Source organism: Clarias gariepinus, chromosome 22, assembly GCF_024256425.1.
Source record: "Clarias gariepinus isolate MV-2021 ecotype Netherlands chromosome 22, CGAR_prim_01v2, whole genome shotgun sequence".
Taxonomy (NCBI): Eukaryota; Metazoa; Chordata; class Actinopteri; order Siluriformes; family Clariidae; genus Clarias; species Clarias gariepinus.
Genome location: NC_071121.1, coordinates 24,461,519 through 24,486,026, shown reverse-complemented (window position 1 = coordinate 24,486,026; position 24,508 = coordinate 24,461,519). Strand labels below are relative to the sequence as shown.

Here is a 24,508-nt window from a genome sequence, read left to right as displayed (position 1 = left end):
TGTTGTATTGCTCGATTTGTCCAGATTTATTTCTACAGGTTTATTTATTATTACAATCTTCTAAAGATGTCATAAATATTGAAAATGCTGCCTCACTCATAGCAGTCCAGGTGTCTAGGTGGCGGCAGTATTGCACTAATCGCAAAAGACGTGATACTCTTACAAGATGCGAGTATTTGCAAAAGATTTAAGTTGTTTCTATTTTCTGCAAAAGCTGGAATATACTTTAAAGGAAATGGTTTGTAAAGCCTTTTATGTGTTAAATTATTTTTAAAAAGTTTAAATTTTATGTGTTTGTAGGTTCATGTGAATTCATTTTTAAAAGTTTACATTCCATGTGTTTAAAAATTATTTAGGCAAACTCACAAAAAGTTTAAACTTCATGTGTTTCTAAGTTTACCTAAATAATTTTTCAAAAATTAAAATTTGCAATTTAAACTTTTTAAGTTTAAATGTGTATGTATGCATGAATAATTTTAAAAAGTTAAATTTCATGTGTTTGTAAGTTTAGTTCGGTTAAACAGATCGACCAAAAAAGGATGTATTAAACCACACAGCTCTGTTTTTTAACGTTTCAGTTATACATGTACTTTATAGCAGCGCGGCGTTTGTTCCATACAATGAAATTCTCTCTCATGCCAAGTTGCAGCCTTCCTCGATTCTGCTTCTCAGTACGAATCCCACCTCCTGCACACTAGCTATCTATCATACGACAGCTAATCACACGGAACCATTACATGATAGCGTATGCTTCCTTGGAAAGTCTATTTAATTTTATGGCTATGATGTTATCAAGGGAAAAAAATTGAGTGCTAATACATACAGTAATATTACTCTTCCGTTATAAATAAAATTTATATAATGTTTAATCCTATCGAGAGAAAATAAACACGCTAGCCAGACGCCAATATGATTTACATTCGATGTGAGGACTAAAGAGGTTAATGATCACTGGATTGCAGTTTATTTCAGCATAGGTTACTACATTTTCAATTTTTATCTTTATATGGTTATGATTTGTCCACCTGGACGTTTATACTAAGAAACCCAAGTGTACACGTTAAAAGCTTTGTACTTTATGCATTAACGTCTGAGCGTCTTTTTGTTTCGTTTGTCCTCCAGATCAGAAGGAGGGTAAGAAGGAGAAGGCAGGCAGGAGTACGCCCGTCAGCACAGGACCTGCGCCGGTTAAAGGTGACGCACCTCACCCACTGATGATTACTCACTTTTAATCATTACAGAGACTGATATCTAATCCACCTCAGGCACCGGTTAATCCGCAGTTCGATAAGTTCATAATGAGTCAGACTGCGGATTAGAAAATCTCTCACTAATTATTAAGATTGTGTTAATGTTTTAGAGGTATGTTTTTTTAAGGTTTTTTTTTTTTTAATAACCTAAAGATCACAATATACAGTATGCTGTTCAGAAATTCCGCCAGTGTACAAGTAAAAAATAAGGACAGAATAAACTAAATCAGAAGGAAGAGATCGAATAAAGCTGCAGGCGTAATGTGCGTAAATGAGATGCATAAGTCACTTAACAATGTCGTACGAATTATAAAAATGAGCCTTTAAATGGATTTTCTTTTCTAAATATCCACGCGAATATGAGTCTGAAACTCAGTGAGGGTAAATGGGGTAAACTGTGACCGACAGTATGATAGTCGCACAATTTTACCAATACCACAGAAACCCACTCTTCATGGCCGTTTGCATTTCTTCCGGTCCAGAAATAAGCGCCGTGTCTAACTGGAACGCTTGTTTCTTGTCACGTAAACTTTCAACAGGAGGAGAAGACATGCAAATGTTGCCTCTGAACCAATGAAGACGCTGCCTGTTTCATGGGGACCTATTAGGCAAAATACACTTCTTAGTCAGTTTTAGACGATTACATGGGTCTCCATTCCATGTTTTTTTTATTTCATTTTTTTTTTTATATTGCCTGGGCCACTTAGATTTCCCTCTGCTACTGTGACCTCATATAAGAATATTCCCCTATTTTAGTGGTAGAATGTGTCTCACATGTGTAACTCATTTATATAGACTCCGAAACAGCAGATTTGTACAGTCATTTGTAGATTCATGGCGCTGCTTTTGGGTTTATGTTATGGCCCATGTGGTGTTTGCTAAACCTAAGCTAGTAGGTAACGTGTGATGTCATCCAGTTATGTTTTCAAGCAGTTAAAATGCGCATTCAAATTGTCATTTTGTAAATAAAGCGCCCTCTTGTGTACACCGGAGTTAATAAAGGGTGCTGTAATGCGTGTGTGTGTGTGTGTGTGTGTGTGTGTGTGCTTTTCCTGTTTAGCCCCCGAGTCATTCTCGTGGGAAGAGTATCTGAAGGAGACGTCATCCATGCCTGCCCCCCCCAGCTGTTTCAGACAGGTGAGAAAACAAATCCGGTGCAAACCGCAAACTGTTTTTGTTTCCTCGCGCACGTTCACGGCAGCTGAACACATGGTGATGTTCCCAGAGAGGCTACAACAAACAAAACTGTTAAAGAGTAAGTCAGCTGATTGAGTCCCACTTTAAGTCTTTTTATCTGTGGGAGTTGGAGATAACGGTCTGAATTCCTTAGAGAAGGGGAGTGTGTGGGGGGAGGGGTGTCAGTACAAATATATCCAGGTGCAGGACAGATTGCTCAAATGGGACTGTTCGTTTGGACTGGACTGGATTGTTTTGGGGGCAGACGGGATCCGCCTAAATAACTTTAGGAAAGGGAGGGGTTGGTCAGAAGGTACAGACAGGGTTTGGTCGGAGTTCCTTCCATTCAGAAGTAGGTGGACCTGGTCGGAAGCATTTTTTGGAGCAGGCAGGATTGGTCGGAATTCTGTCATGAGTGGTTGGCACTGGAATCCGTTTAAAAGCACGAGTATTGGTCAGAATTGCTTCATGATCATGCAGGTTGGTCAGAAAGCGAACGAGTTGGTTTGGATTTTCTTTGGGAACTGACATGATTGTTCAGAATTCCATTTGGAGGTGGATGGAATTGGTCAGAATTCTAAGAGTAGCTAGGTTTGTTTGGAATTCCACGAGGAACATGTAGGGTTGGTCAGAATTCCATGAAGAACATGTAGGGTTGGTCAGAATTCCATAAGGAACATGTAGGCTTGATCAGAATTCCATAAGGAACATGTAGGGTTGGTTGGAATTTCATGAAGAACATGTAGGGTTGGTCAGAAGTCCATGAAGAAAATGTAGGGTTAGTCAGAATTCCATAAGGAACATGTAGGGTTGGTCAGAATTCCATGAAGAACATGTAGGGTTGATCAGAATTCCATAAGGAACATGTAGGGTTGGTCAGAATTCCATAAGGAACATATCGGGTTAGTTGGAATTCCTTTTTGAGCTACCATGGTTGGTTTTTATTTTTTTTTTGCTAAATATTTCCATTGTAAAACAAAGGTTAATAAAACAAAAAAAAGCAAACATTTCTTGATAAACACAAAGTATTTACCCCCTCCCACGGTTGTAACTGGCAGGAATACTTCCCCAAGGCACTGCATATACATGTGAATATAAATTCTATTCTTGAACATTTCTCTTCCGCAGTCTCGTATCCCTCCATCAAATGACTTCAAGGCCGGGATGAAGCTGGAGGCTCGCGACCCTCGTAACTCCACCTCGGTCTGTATCGCCACAGTGATGGGCATCACAGGCATCAGGCTCCGTCTACGCCTGGACGGCAGCGACAACACCAACGACTTCTGGAGACTGGTGGATTCCTCTGATATTCAGCCAATAGGGACGTGTGAGAAGAACGGAGACATGCTGCAGCCCCCGCTGGGTAGAGAGGACACGCCAAATTTTTTTTTTTTTTTTTTTTCTTCTTTATTTAGAATACCTCATTTAATGGTAGACATCTTTTTTGCTCACTCTCCAGGGTTCAGGATGAACGCCTCGTCATGGCCCATGTTTTTACTGAGGACACTGAATGGGGCAGAAATGGCACCAGGTTCTGCGTTCAAAAAGGTAAATTATTAAGCTACTGTAGCAATATTTATGGTTATATACGATGGACAGCATCTATGCACTTCTGAAAAAATGGTCAAAAATTCCCATAAACACACTCCTAAACCTTGTGGAAAGCCTACAAAGGGGGCGGGGCCAACATTGGTGTCTGCAAATCAATCATGTGACCAAATTGACCCTAATGGCTTCCCATAATCACAGTGTTTCACTTTCATATCACCGATATTTTATGCATTGTTTTAAAAAAAAAAATAATCCTGTATATTAGAATTGTGTGTGTATCTTTTTTGTCAGGAACCTCAGAGGCCCTCTCAGAACAGTTTCAAGCCAGGCATGAAGCTAGAAGCGGTGGACAAGAAGAACCCTTACCTCATCTGCCCCGCCACCATCGGCGAGGTCAGGGGCGAAGAGGTGTTTGTGATGTTCGACGGCTGGAGAGGCGCGTTCGATTACTGGTGCCGATACGACTCCAGAGACATCTTTCCTGTGGGATGGTGCGCGGTGACCAAACACAGCCTTCAGCCGCCCGGGAACAGCAGTGAGTCAAAAGTCTGCTAATAAGCGTTCGATTAAGATTATCACACATGGTTCATTCAGAAGCCGAAGTGACAATTGGTAATGTGTTATGGACGGGTTGGGCAGTGAATGATCAGGCCAGATGTCACTTATGACAGGTGTTGTTTTCTGGTTCCACAACAATCCAAAATAACCCGTTTAAAGCCGACTAAGTTGTGCGTACGTCCAGGAGCTGTTTACAACACGTTTGCGTCAGTGGAAAGCCAAGCGAAGTGAGTTTACATTTTTTATATAAAGTTTATATAAAGTCGCAATACAAAGTTTCACCCTAAGAACTCGCCTACTAGCTGAGTAGCAGCTTGTCAAATTACCTTGGAAATAAAACTCACCTTCCTGAACGATTTTCCACTACAAAGCACCGACACTGGTGACTCCTTCCATAAACGTTACATAAACATTTGCTTCCAAAAAAAAAAAAATTGCACTGTCATTTTCTTTGTGGCACATTTTTAACGTTATTATTAGCTGTAATTTAGATTACTAGCTTTTAAATTATGTAACAATTCAGATTTTAAGGTGTAAATGACAAATAACAATGAATAGGGGTTAAATAATAAAGGAACGTCCGTATATTGACTATATATATATATATATATATATAAAAGAATGGATTTCTCAAAACTGTTTAGATGTGTGCACCATTCAAGCAAAGCTCATGCAAAACCACTAGGGGGCAGCACAGCTCTATTTACATTAGTAACAATAGCAGGCATTATACAGTGATTTACATAAAGCACAATACATGGCAGGCTAGACGCAGAAGAAATGTTCAACCCAGCAGCAGATACACGACCTGTAAGTAAGTAAGTATTATTTAATTTCTAATTCAGCTTTTCTGATTAAAAAACAAACATCAAATAATGTAAAATTTTCTTATACTACAAGCATATAGGGTGCCATTATTTATGTACACAGTTTTTTGTTAGTGATTTTCTGCATGTCAGTCATGTACATAATGCAGTCTTGAAGACACTTACTCATTCTTCATCCAGTAAAAAAAAAAAAAAAGAAAAAAGAAAAATTTAACATGCAGGTCATAGCCCTGTTCGGATGGGGTGAGTTTATCAGTGCCATGTCTGTGATAAAAATTTTCTAGACATCTGGACAACTCTTTCCAGCTCTTACTACATACCCCCCCCCCCCCCCCACACACACACACATCATGTGTTCTCTTTAAGTCTTAATGAAATACAGGTTACCATGACAACGTACCCTAAGGATGTCGTACCCTGGTATTTCCTTCTGCCTTTCTGAGCGCGGATTATGACGGATTTGACGTCTCATCTCATCCTTATTCAACTTTAGATACGATTATGTAACATAATGGAAGTTAATTGAGAAAGTAGCTCCATTGAGCTCAGGCAATTAAAAAAAAAAAAGCCAAGGAGTCAGTCATTTCTGTCGCCATGACGACTATGTCAGTGACCTCTCCTCCTTTTTTCATTCAGCGTGTCCATCTCACCGCCTCTCCATTTAAAGAGAAAATGATTTAATTACACGGGCTAACCTTCCTAAGACGATTATTACGACGGATTATCATGGTTGTGGTAATTGTGGTTGTTTTTTGCTGTGCATTTATTTATTTATTTAATTTTTTAGCTTGGCTTTTACCAATTTTCCCAAACAAAGCAGGACAGAAAAAAAAATCTGTGTTTTCTCTGTCAATCTGTCTTGCCTTTAGAGTGCGTTTAACCGTGTATTTTGATAGTGTGTTCGTGTGTTTAACATGAGCTGAGATATTTATAGAGCGTGTATAATCGCTCAGTTGTTTGTATGTGTGAGGCGCTCTGGCAGAACCAGACGGATGTTGCTGCGGTAAAATCAGGGGAAAAAAAAAAAAAAAAAAACCCGCCAAGGTATTTTATCTGCAACGCTCACTTGCCGTCACGTCATCAGCAAAACACAAAAGAGCACTTTCTGTACAAACACTTTTTAAATCACTTTTGTTGCTGTACACGATTAAAACAACAAATGTTGGCCATTTTGGATTAAATCCCAAAAATAATAAAAGACAAAACAACAGATAAAAAAAAAAAAAAAAAAAACTGGACTAAAATAGAAGGCCAAATCCTGCCATCAAAGACGAAAACAAACAAAAAGCCTGAAACGTCTGTGAGAATAGATTGTTGAAGTTAAACATGTTTACACTAGAGGACATTTTTAGCGGATGAAGCAGTAAAAGGTTTAAACGGCCTATAAATCGACATTTATAACAACATGGAGAAACGGAGATGCCTGAATGACTCAGCGATTATTCCCATGCCAGTGTTAGCATGAACTAAAATCAAAAGGTTGATGCTGAGGCTTATTGTTTAAACAACGCGAGGGACTTTTACCTCAGGGAGACAGAGGCTGACGTGGATGACATATACAAGAAGAGCGTTCAAGTCAAACCTGGACTCGTGATGAAATTTCTGGTGTATGATGGCGTAAAAGCGACGTGACATTTCCTGAAGACTTTACGCGCAGTACGGTGATGAGACTCTCAGCTGCAGTGAAGCATTTAAACGGTGCGGACGTTTTAAGGAAGGACGTGTGTCCGGGAACGAATGACGATTCCGACTCCTGAACTCCTGGTCCTTTAAAAAATAGACGGATAACTGATCGCCTGGAACTGGAACACACAACCATTCACCAACACCACTTGCACGTTACAGGAACTTTCCTGGAAGAGGCTAATCCCAGTACAGTCCTGACCTCGAGGAGTTCCTGGGAGGCCGGCGTTTTAGACGTGAAGCTTTCTACCTGGTATCCAAGCGCTAGTCGAACCCTGGGATAAGTGCATTAGTGTAGCAGGGGATTATATAGAGAACTAAAGCGAATTTTTACTCTCATTGTGCACAAAATCAAAAGCCCTGGAACTTTTAATGAACCGAGAGAAAGAGAGAGCGAGTAAAAAAGCTGAGAGGAAGGAAAAAGAGGAACTGCAAATTGGCTTTTAAAGTAAAAATCAAACAGCAAAGTGAAGAGGTAGGGTAAAGTAGGGCTGAAGAGGAGGAAAAGGAGGGGACGAGTGTTTGACAGGATATACGAGTCTCCTCAGTGAGTGTGTGTACAGACGGAGCCGAAGCACCTCACTGCAGCTGTAACTCACATCAAGCACCGTTTTTACGGTCTGCTGCGACTCAGACGGAGAGAGAAACTCCAGGGCTGTTTGGCCTTGACCGGAATTTTGCAGAGAGGAAAAACGCAGGCCTTGAAATATGTTTAAGAATCACTTTTTCTATGTTTTGTTTTGTTGATTTATGGTAAACATGTACTTTTCTGCCAGAAATTAATTTACTCTTCCGTTCGATAGAAAAAGCACGGATTTGATACCCAGGATCAGTTTTACCCCAAAGGAAGTAAAAAATGGTGGCTCAGATACATGGAGAAGGAAAAAAAAGAATGTTATGTGATCCTTTAACACACTGGAAAGAGACTTCTCTGTTTATTACCTGCCAGATGTTACGCCTCGCTGGTCCATGGCATCACCTAAGATGGTATAAAAATAGAAAAACAAATTTTTATGTATGTCCTTTAGGAATACAGGGTAAGAGGAAATGGTGGTACTGCCTCAGTACTAGGGCTGTGGACGAATCCGAATATGGCGTTCGACAAAGCTTAAAAAGCGTTAATGAATATTTTTTATTTTGAACAAATGTATGTTTTCGAATTATTTGTTTTCAGGAAGAAAAACCAAAACAGAATGTGGTGTGTATTTAAGGTAATAGCAGATCGAAAATTATAAATAACTAATTATAAAAAGGTAAAATAAGAGGGTGTTGTTGCGACTTTATTTTGTCGTGATTAGTTTTTTTATTCAGGAACTGGTTTGTGAAAGCAGTTTATCTGTTTTCCTGTTCCGTCAGCGCTTTATTTGTCCGTATTGTTCACACAATGTAGATTAAAACATGTGTTTTTGTCTAATCTCTAATCTCTCAGTCGGAGTTAAATAAGGTTTTTGTGCAGTGTTCTCTGGTTTGGCGGGTTTATGTTTATGCTTATGTTGCATGGTTTTCTGAAAATGTAGGCAAACTGTAATAGCCTAAAATTGGATCGTTGATATTAACACAAACAGGATCGTCGCTACAGCTATTTCTACTCTTCCTCGAATGCAAATACAGATCATTTTGCTGCCTCGACAAATTCTAATGCTGAAGTTTATGCACATCCGTCCCTGATACCCCAGATCATTATGTTGTGTGCGTAACGCTGAATTTTGTTAGAGATTTAGAGCTCTACACTATTAAATTATTTTTGTTGTATGATTTCATGGTTTTCGAACAAGGAGAACAGAACAGTGAAGGACATTTGAAAATGTCAGTGCATTTCAATGTATATAAATTAGTAACATCAGCTTGAGGTCCTTAATATGCATCACAAAGATATAGAGCGGTAAAACAGTATATATTTTGCATGTGTATTATATTAACATTATATAGAGGTATATAAAAATGACCTGCACAGTGATCCTGGTACGTTTTAGGAATAAGGATTGAAACTTAAAAATAAAAAAAGATGATATAAAAAATTAGAGATTATATTTCAGTTGTGATGAATGTCAGGTATGATGTTGGTGAAAATACCCAAGGAAGGAAAATTTTCAGGGAATGAAAAAATAAATTGGTTTTGCCTTGGATTTATTTATTTTTATTATAACCCAAGTAATTTGTATTTTTTTTTTTTTTAATGGGAATTATCCTGGAAATGATTAAACGCTGAAGATGACCTTTAGTTCGCCGCTGAGCTTTTTCCCTCAGACACACGCACCTGTACGTGTCGCGCGGTGCTCGCGGATTTCCCGCCTCCACTCTCTGCCGCCCACGCGCCTCGTTATCATTCCCTCAGATTCCACTACTCGTCTCTCTCTTTCTCTCTGTCACACACACACACTCTCTGTCTCTCTCTCTCTCTCTCTCTCTCTGGGCGGAAGGTTGACCAGCAGCCATTACGCGTAATTTATTCCGTCCAGGTGTGACCGGCGTTCCTTTTGTTGTCACGTCCGGTGCGGTTCCGGTTTGAACCTGTTGTTTTTGTTTTGTCGCGCGCCTGTGCGGTGAGTCTCTTCAGCTTTTGTTCTCCTCTCTCTCTCTCTCTCTCTCTCTCTCTCTCTCTGTGTGTCTAAAAGATTTACAGCTGTTCAACCATTAATACCTCTGTCCTAGTGCAGTGCTTTTTTTTCTTTTCTTTTTTTTTTGGTTTGTTTGCAGTAGAAATTCTTAATAAAATGTGTCCTATATCTAATCCAGTAACTGCTTTAAAGAAAACTCCACTCTGAGACACGTTCATTATGTTTGTTAATTCCATCCTGGTGCAGACCTCTCGGTCAGTGCTGCCTTTTCATGATTCGTGTGAGAATTGTGTTTTGTGTCCTGCTGTGACGTCACATGAGGAGAAGATTGCTCTGGCTCTTTTCTTGTTTAGGACAAGGAAACGTTCCAATCGATTTCCGATCTTTTTTTTTTTTCTTTTCAGTTACTTTTACACGTATAAAAACGGAAGAGCTTCTCTTCTCCGTCACAACTTTTTCAGCGATCTGCTGTAGAAGTCGTGAAGACGTTGAAACAAATTTTTAAAAAGAGTTTGGAATCAAGAAGTCCAGCGATAGGACGCGGTTGTACATCGTTCCAGGCGAGAATCAGCGCAGGTGGATTAAGATGTAAGAGATGCCTAGGACGAGGGCGCCGATGGTGATATTGGCATAGAAAGACTAAAGCATCGCTGTCTTCAGGAAGACATAGAGAGACGAGGGTCTATGCTGCATTCGTCCTATTTAGGAAAATCGGAATTATGTCAATCTATAAAGTCAATCTATAAAGTTCCCTTGATAGCAACAAGCTAGTCAGCTAATCATGATGAGCGATGTCTATCTTCTAAAAAGATGGAATGTGTTACAAAGCATTTAGCAAAGGAAACGATCTGTTTGATTGATCCAAAGGTTATACTAGTTTTGTTTAATTTGATTTGACTTCCTAAACCACGAGTCGAGAAAGACCCCCGCTTCCTGAGAAGGAAATCCGAACTGAGATTGGGTTTTCTTTATATTTCCCAGTTGGTGTTATTCATGAGCTGCGACTTGACATCAAATACATCATGAATCTCAGGTCGTTGCACAGCATTGTGGGTAATCTAGAAAACAGTAACAAAACTGAACGTAGACCAGCGTGTCAAAGAAATCTGGATTTTTCTACAAGGTGAAGCTAACGACGTGGCGTTGATCATAATTAGTATTATTAAGGTCATAGTGTAGGAGAGCTCTCGCTGGTGTGTGGAAGGGGGCGGAGTCATCATGGAACAGGCCACGCCCATTAGAAGTTTAGGTTTAGGTGAAATCGTTCAGGATCAAATCGGGGTCGAGCCACGCCTGAAAGAATAAATAAGTGCTCCCCCCCTTAAGTGCTTATTTTATCAAATAAATAAATGAAAGTTGGGCTGTTAAAAAAAAATCAAGAAATTTAATCAGTTTTCTAGTAAATATTTATTTTATAAATAATTTATCTTTCCAAATAGTGTTAATTGTTTTAATTCAGCCAATTTTTTAAGGATTTCTTTTTTTTTTATTTTTGTCATATATTAATCAGCAAGTTAAATTTTTTCGCAGTTTTTTTTTTTCCTTCTGTTTTTTCTTTTTTTGTTTTGCTGCCAGCTTGTTAGAAAACCTTTACACCGTGTGCGCATCGTGGAAAAGTTTATATCATTATATCACCGACCCTTATGGTACAGGGTCATCCAGTGCCACGAATAAAACAAGGCGCCAGATCTACCACCCCTGACGGTCTGACGTGAAAGAATTCATCTATTTTCATCTAAAGAATTTATCTATTTATTTATTTATTTATTATTTACAAGAGCCCTGCTGCATTAAACCACACAGAGCTAGTTAAGCAGTTTTTTTTTTTTTTTTTCTCGGATAAGCTTGTATGACAGTGAGTTTGTTTATTGCATTGTTTAGAAGTGCAGAGTTTTGTCTCCAGTACGAGTGTCGTGCCTTTTTAAGCTTTTCATTCGACTCCACCATCTTGATTTGAAATTTTTTTAAAGGTATTTATTCATTATTGCGGCTCGAACCGAATTATTATTTTTTTCCCTCCAGCATGTAAATTTATTTCTCCCTCTCTCAGTGTGCTTTGTGTGTGTGTGTGTGTGTGTGTGTGTTTTCTTCTCCCTTTTTCTTCACCCCATCTTTTATCCCTTTCTCTGGTCTTGCCTTCATCATTTTCAAATTATTTTGTTTGTTTCATTACACACACACACACACACACACACACACACACACACACACACACACACACACAGACGCAGCTGTCGTGGCCAGGCCACAGATTCACCGCACGGCACACTCGACCGTTTTTTTTTTTCTCCCCCCCGCCCCGAGGGAAGAAGGTCATGGGGAAATGAAGCAGCGAGCCGGTGATCATTCCCATATGTCGCCCCGGCAGCACCGAGGGGACTTTGGTGGATCGTTCCTGGCTTTTCCCCTCTTTTTAATCTCGATCACTCACTCACTCGCACTGCCCTCCAATTTAGTCATACGAGGGTTATTTAGGGCGCACACACACACACACACACACACACACACTTAAGCACATGCCCACACACAAAAGTAGCCAGCTTTACTGGCTTGTCAGTGTTCTTTTGTCCGCGCACTGTACAGTGTTTAGCATATTGTGACCTTTATGGTGATGCATTCACGCCTTATTTTTCACTCATGAAGGAAAAGAGTCTTCGCTCCGGCGCTTCCATCCTCACCCTGTTTCCTTTCTCCGTTTAATATTTGTCTTCATTAGTTTCCAGTTCGGTTTTCAACGATTTCTTTGTGACGCAGTCAAACAAACCGCGTGTTTAATTCGGATGTTATTTCTCATAATTAATCTTCTAATTAGTTCAAAGCATTAAAACGAGAGGTTTGTCACGTCGCCCACCCCGGCCGCGGAGTTCACATCTCCCAGTGTAAAGCGGACGTGAATCAGTGCCCGTTTCATGTGAACCCGGCTAGCGATGAAACGAACGAGACGAAATAAGCAACAGCTTCGACTGATCATGTCCGACATGATAATTATTAAAGGATGTTGTGGCGGCCACAGACTCTTCCCCACAGAATGTGCATGCTCAGCTCGCATTCTACATAACCGCTAATGAGAGACAAATCTCCGCTTGTTGTGGTGTACTTGGACAAGCTGGGTTCCTGGGGAATAATTGCTGTAACTAAATGACTGGAATCCAGCTTGTGCGTGACACGCTGCGAGGCCGATCCCCGAGTCGAACCCTACGCCGGCTTTAAGAGTCAAACAGAACACGCCGCGCACCCTAACCCGATTTCCTTTCTTTGCAGTCACCCTGCCGAAGCCGCTGTCCGCACCTTCGTCGTCCGCCTCGTCCTCCTTTTCGTCCTCGCCGTCCAAGCAGACGCGGCGCTCCATGCAGTCTTCGTACCGCTTGCCCACGCCGCTGCCCCCGCTGCCCGTGCGGAAGGGCGTGAGGGGCCGACGACCCAAAAGCGAGACCATCGCACTGCTCAAGGCGCTGGCGGCGTCGTCGGGCGCTCAGAGTCCAGGGGCTCAGATGAGTGTCCCGTCTCCCGAATCCGCCCCACAGCTCATCCCACGCCCTCACAAGAAGAGAGGACCCAAACCAGGCAGCAAGGTGCGTGCAAATGTTACAGGAGAATTTTTAGCAGGGTTTTATCTTGCAGTGTTTTTATTCTTCTTTATACCAAAGTAGTTTGTCAAAGATTTTGTATATACATTTTTTTAAATGCAGTTAACAATTGTAAGCTGTTTTTTTTGTTGTTGTTTAAACAAGCTGTTATTACTTATGTTCTAGCAGATGTAGTCAAAATAGTCAAAAAACACAAGGTGTCATACTGTCTATAGACCTACACAAGTCTGAATCCCAGATCCCTCTCTAACCCCTGATTAAGGGCACTACTTGGTGTGTGGAAGAAAGAATTGGACACTCTTATCATTATGCTATTTGGGATTCAACCACAAAACAGTTAACTAGAAGGCCTGGAATGTCGGAATTAGTTGACATTAGTGGTAATCACTTTATGATGACAAGTCAAACTTCTTTATGACCTTCTTCATCCATTTTCATCTTTCTCTTTTGAATAAGTTACAAAGTCATGTAAGAACGGAACTACCCGTTGCTGTGTCACTGTTTTATCTGTGTGACAAAAGCATCAGATATTCAATAGCAGTGTTGGGGGACGATAAAGTGACTAATTACATTTCAAAATTACTGTCTTTAAAAAGTAATCAGTTACGTTACAGCGTTACTTTCTGATAAAAGTAACTAGTTCGAGTACTTTTCCATTGCAGAAAATGAAAACTCCTTTGTGATTCCTCATGCATGTTGTTTAAGTCAAGACCTTTATAATTATTCTACCATCATCACTCAGCGAAGTTTAACCCATAATCTGTTAACTACTAATACCCCTATCTCGCCTACGCGGTTTTGCTAGGTTTCCATCTTTCCGCGCATCTGTCCTAGCATACTTAAACCGCATAGGTGAGATAGAACAGCAGGAATAACAGAGGGGGGCGGGTTATTGGGGGCGGGGCTTGTAGGATGACTTTCACATACACACACTAAGCGATTGGGAATGACTTCTGTCTGGCTCACGGATTACATCATTTGTCTGAGTAACGGATTACATTTTTGAAAAAGTAACTAACGCGGACCTAACGCGTCAGATTACTCGTTACATCAAAAAGTAATCCAAGTACTCTAACTTACTTTGTAACACTGTTCATCAGGTAATCAGGTAATGTTTTTTGTTTTGTTTTTTTGGCTCTGAAATGAAAACCTTGAACATATTCATAAATAAAAATACACAGTATATGTGTGAAAAAGAAATGTTCTGTTTCCTTATGGAATAACAACTATATATACGGTACGCGCCAAAATATACAGTACTGAGATGAAAAGACGAACAATATCACCTTGTCATCATCTGTAAGTTTCTTTCTCTGGACCACACACACTATTAGCATGTTGATTGACCACGGTATGTGTGCAGTGTACAGTAGGTGTTAGAAGTGGTGCATACCGTATTCACATTGAGGTGTGAAGCCCATACTGTTGTTTTGTCAATTGATCACTTAAAGAGGATGTTCTCAGCCATATATAAACATATATAAACTGTGTGTGTGTGTGTTCAGAGGAAACCCAAACTCCTGCAGAGCTCCATGTCAGCACCAGCAGGTTCAGACTCTAGACTGATGTCGTCTCAGTTGTCCAGGGACGGCCTGTCTCCTCTAAGCTCTCCATCCTCCGTGATGTCCACAGGTAAACACACAGCCGGCTCAGTTAAACCAACCCTATCTCTCTCTCTCTCTCTCTCTCTCTCTCGCTCTATCTCGCTCTCTCTTTAATTAAAATACTAATTCGGCACATAATTACACAGCCGGTGACATACAGTTTGCTTTCGGGAAAGAAAAGGAAGTAGTGGAATTCCTATTTGTAAACAGAGAGCGGAATAAAGGCACTTTAAAACAATAACCTCAGACAGAACGGTGTGATGCATTTCCATACCGAAGTTGATTATTTTCTAATAAAAGCGCAGCAGTGTGTTAATCCTCTTACTCCACACAAAGGAATTTATTTAAGGCCCGGCAACACGGCATGTCGCTGTTTGCTTCTCTTTTTTCCTTGTTTTTTTTAACCATCTCTTCACTTCTCAACAAGCTCTTCACTTCTGTCTTTTCCGCCGTGTCTCCCCAGTATGCGTGTACGTGAATAAGCACGGGAACTGCGGCCCTCACCTGGACCGTAAGCAGGTGCAGCGGCTGCCGGATCACTTCGGACCCGAGGCGGTGAACCTGGTGCTTCAGCAGACGGTGCAGGCGTGCCTGGACTGCGCCTATCAGCCCAAAGTGCTTCTGGGATGCCTGCAGAGTCAGCCAGACGGTGGAGAAGTGGTGCGAGGTAACTCTCCGGGCTTTTATTCAACCCCTTTTTATTATATTATTTACCCTCAGTTCCTGTACCGAACCTGTGACGCCAGGCGGGTCCGTCATGCATTTACATTTAAAGATGTTTTTTTATGAATAAATTCAATTCTCTTTGAGCAGTAGGTGTGTATTCTTAGGGTTCTTCATCACAAGGAAGAGAAACGTGAGGTAAATTTTTAGAGCATGGTTACATTTTTAGGATCTCGAGCTGCGCTGCTTGCGAAAGCTTTAATCATGAAGACACAATGAAATGTCCAGCGTACTGAGATTAGATCCACGAGCCGGTTTTATATCTCGTAGCGATATCTGAGGCTAAATCTAACTACAGCTCTGTACTCGTATTAATGAGTGTGATGAATTTACAGGACCTACAAGGCCTGGCCACATCTTATTTAACGGAGCTTGTTATACCTCGTAACTCTGGCAGAGCGCTCCGATCATCCAGTCAAGTTTGGCAATCGGGCGTTTGCTGTAGCGGCTCCCGAACTACGGAATTCGTTAGCGCTTGAAATTGGATTGGAAGTAAAAACGCACTTATTTACACTAGCTCTTAGTTTCAGTATCGTTCAGACGATATGTTTCTTTTATTTATAATAACATTCTGTTTTTATTTTTTTTAAGTTCCTTTTTTTTTAATGGGGGGGGGGATTTTACCTGATTTTCTCCCTACTTTGGTCGGATCCAATTCCTCCCCGTCACTAGGGGGCTCCTGCATTAAGGCTACTACTACCACTCAATCAGGAGGGCCGAAGTGACGCCAGCCGACCGCATCTTTTAGAAATGCTCGCTCACGCTATTGGGCGTGATTAATATGGGAACACTAAGCACCTCTCATCCCGCCCCTCCGAGAGAGCTCGACCAATCAGCTCTCTCTAGACCCCCGGTTGCGAGACGTTACAGCATCACCCAGGAATCGAACTTGCGATCTCCAGATGATTTCTATGTTTTCTAAACTTTCTGTTTATACAGTTTCCTATAGATTGTCCGTGTTTGTTCTTATTTTAAAAGCTTGTGTTGATTTAGTATTTTTTATTTATATTCTTATTTATCTTATTGTCTTATTTTATTTGTTTCCGTAAAGCACCACAGTCAACTTGAAGTTGTTAACAATTGCTATATAAATAAATGACTGATTGATGGATTGAATTCAAGTGGTTGTGTCTGGGTTCGTGTTCCAGTGCGGACGGACGGAGGGACGCGGATGGTGAAGCTGCCGTCAGCATCCAGCGCCGCCTTCGTCCTGCGTTTCCTGGAGAAAGTGTGCCGACACCTGCAGTGCGACAACCTGTTCAGCAGCCAGCCGTTCAGTCCCTACAGCAGCTACGACAGGAGCAAGTCAGGTGTGGACGCTCACACATTCTCACACACTCTCACACACATGTGATAGATCTATTATGTATTACTCTAACCTGGGCTGCCTTTACTCCCTTGCGTGCAGTGAAAGAGGAGATGTCAGAGGCTCCGGCGCTAAACCGAGGAGTGAAGCGAATCTCCCGGGACTCTCCGCCTTACTCCGCGCCCCTCTCCCCCAAGATCCTCCACACGGATACACACCCCTCCGAAGGTACTGGCTCGAATGTGTGTGTGTGTGTGTGATACGTGTTACGGAACTCATTTCTTATTGTAGAAGTACAACGTAATATAGTAAAATTTCACTCTTTTATGTGTGTGTGTGTGTAGCTGAGACCCTGCCTCCAGAAGAAAACGGTTTATTGAAGGAGCAGCGCTTCATGGACTCCGCCTCCAACTCCATGACACCCCGCCCGCAGACGCTACGAAGCACCTCCGAATACCAGTCGCAACCCGGCAGTCCGTATTACCACGGCAACGGGCCTCCCTTGCGCCGCCACGCCTCCAACCCTCCCACGCGCGCGCACAGAAGAGTAGAAGGTGTGTGTCCGAGCATCAGATCAGAATCAACACAATTAATTAATGCTGTGGATGCCGTTTAAGCCACGCCTCCTTCTATAAGCGCAGAGACCACGCCCACTTCTCACCTTTTTTTAAATTTTTTTAAATACACAAACATGTCTAGGATACAAAGTTAAAATAAGAAAGTGACCCGTAGTCCCAAGTGTGTGTGTGTGTGTGTCACACCACTTTCAAACGAAATGCTTCCATGCATGCGGGTTACTTTTTAAATCTCAGCATAAATACGCAGTAGCATCTCACACACACACACACACACACACACACAGAGACACACATGCACTGACACTTGAAAGGTTCGTGCAAGGCAGGAGTGAGTGCATTAGAATAATCTCATTCGCTTTGCTGCAGATGAAACGTGCTCTCAGCCTCTCGGCTCACGTCCCCTGGAGGAGCCGAGTTTCAACCCGGAGCTTCGATCTGTCCGTCTGTGTGTGCACGCGCATGTGTGTGTGTGTGTGTGTGGTGACACGTTATATAGTCGTATGTTCTGGTACAGGGTGCCGCAGGAATGGTGGTGTACCCGTCTGTTATTTGTGCTTTAAAGATAAACGCCTAATTGATTAGACACAGTGGTGACATTAAACAAATTCCTCCCAGAGATGTATTCTGATGTTCTCTCTCTCTATCTGTCTCTCTCTCTCTTTAGCTGCCAGCTCCACTACAGGTCCAGATGCAGCAGCAGCAGCAGAATGCGAGACTCCCAGAATTCCAAGCGGTAGAAGTCCTTCTTCCTGGTCCATAGAGGAAGTGATGCAGTTCGTGCGTGACGCGGACCCGACGGCGTTGGCGCCGCATGCTGAGCTGTTCCGAAAGCATGTACGTCTTCCCTCATCCTTCATTCGCCTCTTTCTTTTGAACCCAAAAATTTTAATCCATTTAAATACTAAAGCATTTGCATTCACATCACATAATAAACCCCCAGGGATTTAAAATCTCTCAAGTATTGCTTGAATAATATGTTTTAGATGAGTTTTTTTTTTGTTTGGTTTGGTTCGGTTTCCTCCCCGCCTTCCATTCAAGCATCGAGAGCGGTCTCTGTTGCAGTCCGCCAGTTTATCACTTTTATAAAACGATTGCAAGTATACGTGAAAATAAAATAAGATTTGTCAAATAAGCAAAACCTCAAAAGTTAAACTTCTTTCTGATCTTTACCACTAAGCACATTTTTGGGAGAACTGAGCTGGTATTTAAACAGTGACGAGTGTTCCTGCTGCTTTTAGCTAATGTCATCAGAGAGACACAAAGACAAACAGAGAGCGACAGATAGAAGAAAGACATGCCTGCCGAGCGAGGACATGCGTCATCAGTGTTTAGACTTCACCTGGCAGCGTCCCCCTAAAACAGAGCCGGTCTCTGGACAACATCACGTCTGCATCTTACACACACACACACACACACACAAACACACATATTTAATCCTCCCGCTGTCTTTCACACACCAGAACCCTGAGGCTGCATCAGGTTACGCTTCACTCTGCTGTCTTGTTTCTTCTTAATGTCTAGTTAAGGACTAGTATCGGAGCACATGGTCTGGTGCCAGATGGTTGCTCGACTCACGTCACACGCCGTTATTACCTTCTAAGTTGGTTACACGTTAGCTACGGAATGATATGAGGTATTAACAGTGTGCTTTTAATAATCACTATGACTACACTATGAGCTGTGGCCGAAGTGTCCATGAGAGTTCTGCGCACTTAAAAAACTGTCCACGATTTCCCTGCAAAGTACCTCATACCTCTCGCAATTCGCTATGAATCGTCAAAACTGGTTAAATACTACTACCAGTGACCTGGATACGTGTCCTAATGGTGTATAGTGGTGCATAATAGTACATAATGGTGAATAGTGATATATAATGGTATATAATGGTACGTAATAGTGTATAGTGGTGCATGATGGTGTACAGTGGTACATAATGGTGCATAATGGTACGTAGTGGTGCATAATGGTGAATAGTGATATATAATGGTGTATAATGGTACATAATGGTGAATAGTGGTACATTATGGTGTATAGTGGTACATAGTGGTGCAAAATGGTATATAGTGGTGCATAATGGTGAATAGTGATATATAATGGTATATAATAGTACATAATAGTGTATAGTGGTGCATGATGGTGTACAGTGGTACATAATGGTGTATAGTGGTACATAGTGGTGCATAATGGTGTATAGTGGTGCATAATGGTGAATAGTGATATATAATGCTGTATAATGGTACATAATGGTGAATAGTAATATATATTGGTGTATAGTGGTGCATAATGGCGTACAGTGGTACATAATGGTACATTATGGTGAATAATGATATATAATGGTATATAATGGTACATAATAGTGTATAGTGGTGCATAATGGTGTATAGTGGTACATAGTGGTGCATAATAGTGTATCGTAGGGTCTGATGTGCGTAATGGTGTGTAATGGTAGAGTAGGATGTCTGTAGTGGTATATAATGTTATATAGTGGTACATTATGGTGTATAGTGGTAAGTAATGGTGTATAATACAGTATGATGTATATAGTGGTGTATACTTGTGTATAATGTGTATAGTAGGGTATGGTGTGTATAGTGCTGTATAGTAATAGTAGAAGTTTCCGTTTAATGTATTCCATATACTGGCGTATAGGGGGTGTATAACAGGGTATAACGATGGATAATGGTGTACAATTGTGTATAGTGGTTTATAATATTATAATGGTATAAGTGTATAATGGTATATAATGCTTGTAAACCTTCATATTTAAATGAGTTTCCAGGTCACATGGGCTAAAATAATGTTCTGTACTATTCTCTCGAGTCACTAACACTCCCTTCCTCTTCCTCTTCCCCCCCCCCGGTTCTGTGCAGGAGATTGACGGTAAAGCCCTGATGCTTCTGAGGAGCGACATGGTGATGAAGTACATGGGCCTGAAGCTCGGCCCCGCCCTCAAACTCTGCTACCACATCGAGAGACTCAAACAGGGCAAGCAGTGAGAGGATTAAACACACACATAAGCACACATACACCGCATACACACACAGTACAGGATTAAAAGCAGGCTTATATAGGTACAGTACTGGTCAGGTTTACAGTACTCGATAAGACTCAGTATTGGGTTGAGCTCAGAAGTACTGAATTAGATTTAAAAAGACTGGATGAAGCACAGTGCCGGACAGAGCTAAACGACACGGAGTCACGGACGAGTGCTGCTTTTCATCCGAACAAGGCAGCAGACAAGACAACAAGGCATGACGGACAACAGACTCACGTCAGGAGTAAACTCTGGGATGGACACAGCGAGAGATCCGGGCAGCAATAAAAACAGACACACACTACCTGCCACTGAGAGAGCGAACGCACGTGTGAGAGAAAGTGAAAAGTGATGCAGAATTGGACTCCGTAGATCTGCACATATTGCTTATTTTCTCACAAACAGGTCTACTGGCAGTCCTCGTCCACCGCGCAGAGCCACCACCGGACTGATATTGTTTTACGTCGCTCTCTCTCGGTGTGTGGTTCGGCCACGAGGGTACCAGGCGCAAGCAAAACCCATCTGTCACATATATGTGCATCTTCCTGTCCTATTCTTTTTTTTTTTTTTTATGTTTTTGTTCCACTCTGTCTTATAGTTCTGTTTTTTTGTCTTTTCTTTTTTTCGCTTCAATCCTCAGCCGGTTCGGATCTGCAAGAAAGCCGTCTTTTAAACCCCCCCACCACTCCCTCTCCTCCCCCCTCCTTAAAGATGTCTGTATTTCGCACCGGTGTGATGTCATAATGTGACGAACACATTTCTTCTCCCTACCTCCTGGCTGCGATAGAGACAGTCCACTCCTGCGAGAAACCAAACAGCACGTCAAATCTCCGTTGTTTTTTTTTCTTTATTTTTTTTTCCTTCTTTTTAATCATTTTTTATTTTAGTGATACGGTTGCCGTGCTGCATGCTTGTATTTATACTTTCCAGTGTCTAGCGTGGGGTAGCCGATCATAAATCAGCCCCCAGCTCCAACCTCTTACACAGCTTACCAAATCCCAGTATATGTCGTATAAGGCAGAAATCAAATCTATGTATTTTGAAGTAGGAAAACATTGAACTGGATCAGTTGTAAATGATTTGCTTAATATGCATCCGAATGAGTCGTATTTTATTAATAACTGTAAGTCACATTTCCACCTGGGACGGTGGATATAAATATGAGTATAATGTTCCTCATGTCATTTTCAAGCTTCCTGAAGTAGTTTTTTTTTGTTTTTTTGTTTTGGATGCACAAGGCTGAGTCCGCGATGACATTTTGGTATCAGGTGTTAAGTGAAACGTATATACGTACACAATAGTATACAGTGCAGATATAGTTTTACAGGATGTTTTTATATTGAAAAGCAGAACATTTTTCAGGAAAAAAAGAAAAACTTGTGTGCAGATGAGCAGAACTTTCACTCTAGACACCAAACCAATACATTAAAACATCGACTGATCAATACTCACAGATGTCAGGATGTTTTTGTGAAAGCAGCCTGGTGTATCTAAAACTTTTTTTTATTTAATTTTTTTCCTCCAATGTGTGTGTATCGTCTGCCTTCATGAAATATCCTTAATATAATTTTATCCCTATGTATAAATGTGTGAGTGGCGGTTTGGGAAAACCCACCTGATCCAGCTGTGGATAATTAATTCTGGCCAACGATACAAAGGGCATAAACATTTTTTTGACAGAAATGAGGTGGAAATGTTTTAATGTATGTCTTTTTCTATCTATTTTTAGGATCTTGTCGTAACAAACAATTTCTTTGCCTAAAATTGTCGGAAACCCTTTCCAGGGTGCCAATATTTTGGTTTGTAAAACTGCTGGTTTCTCTGCTCAGATAAAATAATTCAGTTGTTTTTTTTTCTGATAGAAAACCCAGTTCAGTTGATGGGAAGAAAAACTACTCTTGGTTCCTGTGACTTTGACTTTATGCTGCTTTTATAACTTGTTAATCTTTTTTTTATTTTTTGTGAACCTTCAAAACCGTCGAGTAGAACTTTTTTATCGTTTATTCTCTGACATATGGACAATGTTTCTCTCTCTCTTTCTCTGTCTGCCTGCCTGCAAGGATTTCGAATTGTTGCACAGTCATGTACGTACTGTAGAGCCTCATTTATTTAGTTTGTAATCAGTAACAGAACAGACTGGAACAGGTCACAGATTTCAACTGTTCTGTTATCCAGACATTAAAAACATTCTGATTTTACTCCAGCCTGTGAGAAACATTGCTGTTTGATCACGTGAAGGGTTTTCCCAGGCCGTCACAAAGGAGCGTTATGAGTTGTACTTGTTTTAGGACTTTTTTTTTTTCCGTTATAATAATCCTTGTTCCGGTAAAATCTTCCTTGTGTCCAAAGATTTGCATGAACATTTCTTTTCTTTTTAAATAATGTATATTCTTATTGCGCAGCTGGGATCATTGAAATCCTGTTTTTTTTTTCTTTTCCTTTTTTTTTTCCTCTCTGTCTGGTCCGTTTTTGCAGGTTCACCTCCTGCCGTGTTTCTCACCTCCTCCAACAATGAAGACCACATTTTTTAAGGGATGTGTTTTATATCGAGGTGTCAGAGATGCTTCATGGCTGTGGAATGCTGGTGAAAAAAAAGTAATCCACTCATCAGATTTTTTTTTTTTTTTTTTTTGGTCAGCAAAAAAAAAAAAAAAGGGATCACAGCGTGACACAGGGTTCATCAGTGTATTATGGGTTTCACCATAAAATGCAGCAGCAGCAGGAATGTACATGTTTTTTTGTAGAAACAGAAATATTTTAAACTGAACATATTGTATATGAAAGTAGAAAATGTGAAGCCCTCGGGATGGACCGGGGCTGCCGTCGTCAAAAGTCTATCTTGTACTGCCTTCGATACTTTATACTGCGCTTTCAACGATGATTTGTCCGTTGCTTTCCTTTTCTGAGATCTCTCAGGTTTTTAGTAGACTTTGTTTGAAATCAGCTTTTGTAATGTAGCATCAGTCCGTTTTCACTGTTTAGCCTCCGCTTTTTCTTCCTTTCTTACTTTCTTTCGTAAAAATTCCTGTGCCATAGTTAACTAATTCACTATGCTATTTTTCAAAAAAAAAAAAAAAACAAGCAAAAAAAAATTAATAATAAGAAGAAAGACAACACATTGTGTAGAAAATGCGAAAGAAGCTGAAACACTTGTTCGGATGTGAATAGACATTTTTAATGTTACATTTTTAAAAGTAATGCACCCTTCACGTACACGTTTTTTTTTTCCACATTTTAAATGATACAAATAAGAATAAATAAATAATTTAAAAACATGGCCGTCTTCGATCTTTTTTTTATTTTATTTATATCTTTAACACCTTGCTCCATTATTTACAAAACATATTAAAAAAGGAACCAAAAAACCTCATGTACAGTCTTTTGAGTAGGAAGGACAGGTTCACATCATAAACTCAGGTTTTTCCCTCATACACTCGCTCTCTCTCTCTCACACACACACACACACTCAAGACATACAATAAGAAGGATTCAGTGTTTGTGCAATAGTTGCGTGTTTTCTCCCCAACGTAGGTGCACGCTGATTTCACACGGTACAGATCTACAGCTACTTAACACTGATGAGTTTCAACAGCGTAATAAAATCCCCCAAGAAAGAACATTTTTATATGGTACACTGTATAAAATCACTGTGTCTGATCGTATGAGGAAATCTAATAATCGTTAAATAGTTGTTTAATATCTGGCGGCAATTTTAAGCTACTTCTGTGCTAGGATTAAACTTTAAATAAATTCATATTTTGCAGTGAAGAGAACATTCAGATCAAGGTTATAATACACATCGTTAATTCTTTATTAAAAAGATTTTTTCTGGAAGGCCGTGGATAAGAGATTCAGCTTTGAGCTGCTTTCACAAATAAAAGCACTCCAGCGCTCTGAACATGCCGAAAGACTGAAGGTCAAGCGTTCCTCCTCCCCGCTGCCGTAGAGGAACGAAAACACACTGCGAGGCAGGCGTAATTACCCCGTGCTGCGTTCAAGAACCTGGCGTACGACTTCATATAGAGAGAGCCGTTCATTTACGATATTGAATTACAGATTGCGGGTCGAGTTTC

The 24,508-nt window shown here is 40.8% G+C and overlaps 1 protein-coding gene across 1 annotated transcript in view; it reads left to right on the top strand.

Moving 5' to 3' along the window:
* Nucleotides 1-20,944, top strand: part of LOC128510841 (sex comb on midleg-like protein 2) — a 42,985-nt gene extending 22,041 nt beyond the window's left edge. The window contains exons 3-15 of the mRNA XM_053483374.1: nt 1,123-1,194; nt 2,311-2,387; nt 3,555-3,789; nt 3,886-3,974; nt 4,269-4,512; nt 12,865-13,175; nt 14,696-14,822; nt 15,258-15,461; nt 16,666-16,827; nt 16,926-17,051; nt 17,168-17,377; nt 18,066-18,235; nt 20,272-20,944. Coding sequence (XP_053339349.1) covers nt 1,123-1,194; nt 2,311-2,387; nt 3,555-3,789; nt 3,886-3,974; nt 4,269-4,512; nt 12,865-13,175; nt 14,696-14,822; nt 15,258-15,461; nt 16,666-16,827; nt 16,926-17,051; nt 17,168-17,377; nt 18,066-18,235; nt 20,272-20,397 — 2,153 coding nt within the window. The 3' untranslated portion in view covers nt 20,398-20,944. The remainder of the gene's footprint in view (nt 1-1,122; nt 1,195-2,310; nt 2,388-3,554; nt 3,790-3,885; nt 3,975-4,268; nt 4,513-12,864; nt 13,176-14,695; nt 14,823-15,257; nt 15,462-16,665; nt 16,828-16,925; nt 17,052-17,167; nt 17,378-18,065; nt 18,236-20,271) is intronic.
* Nucleotides 20,945-24,508: the final 3,564 nt, after the last annotated feature.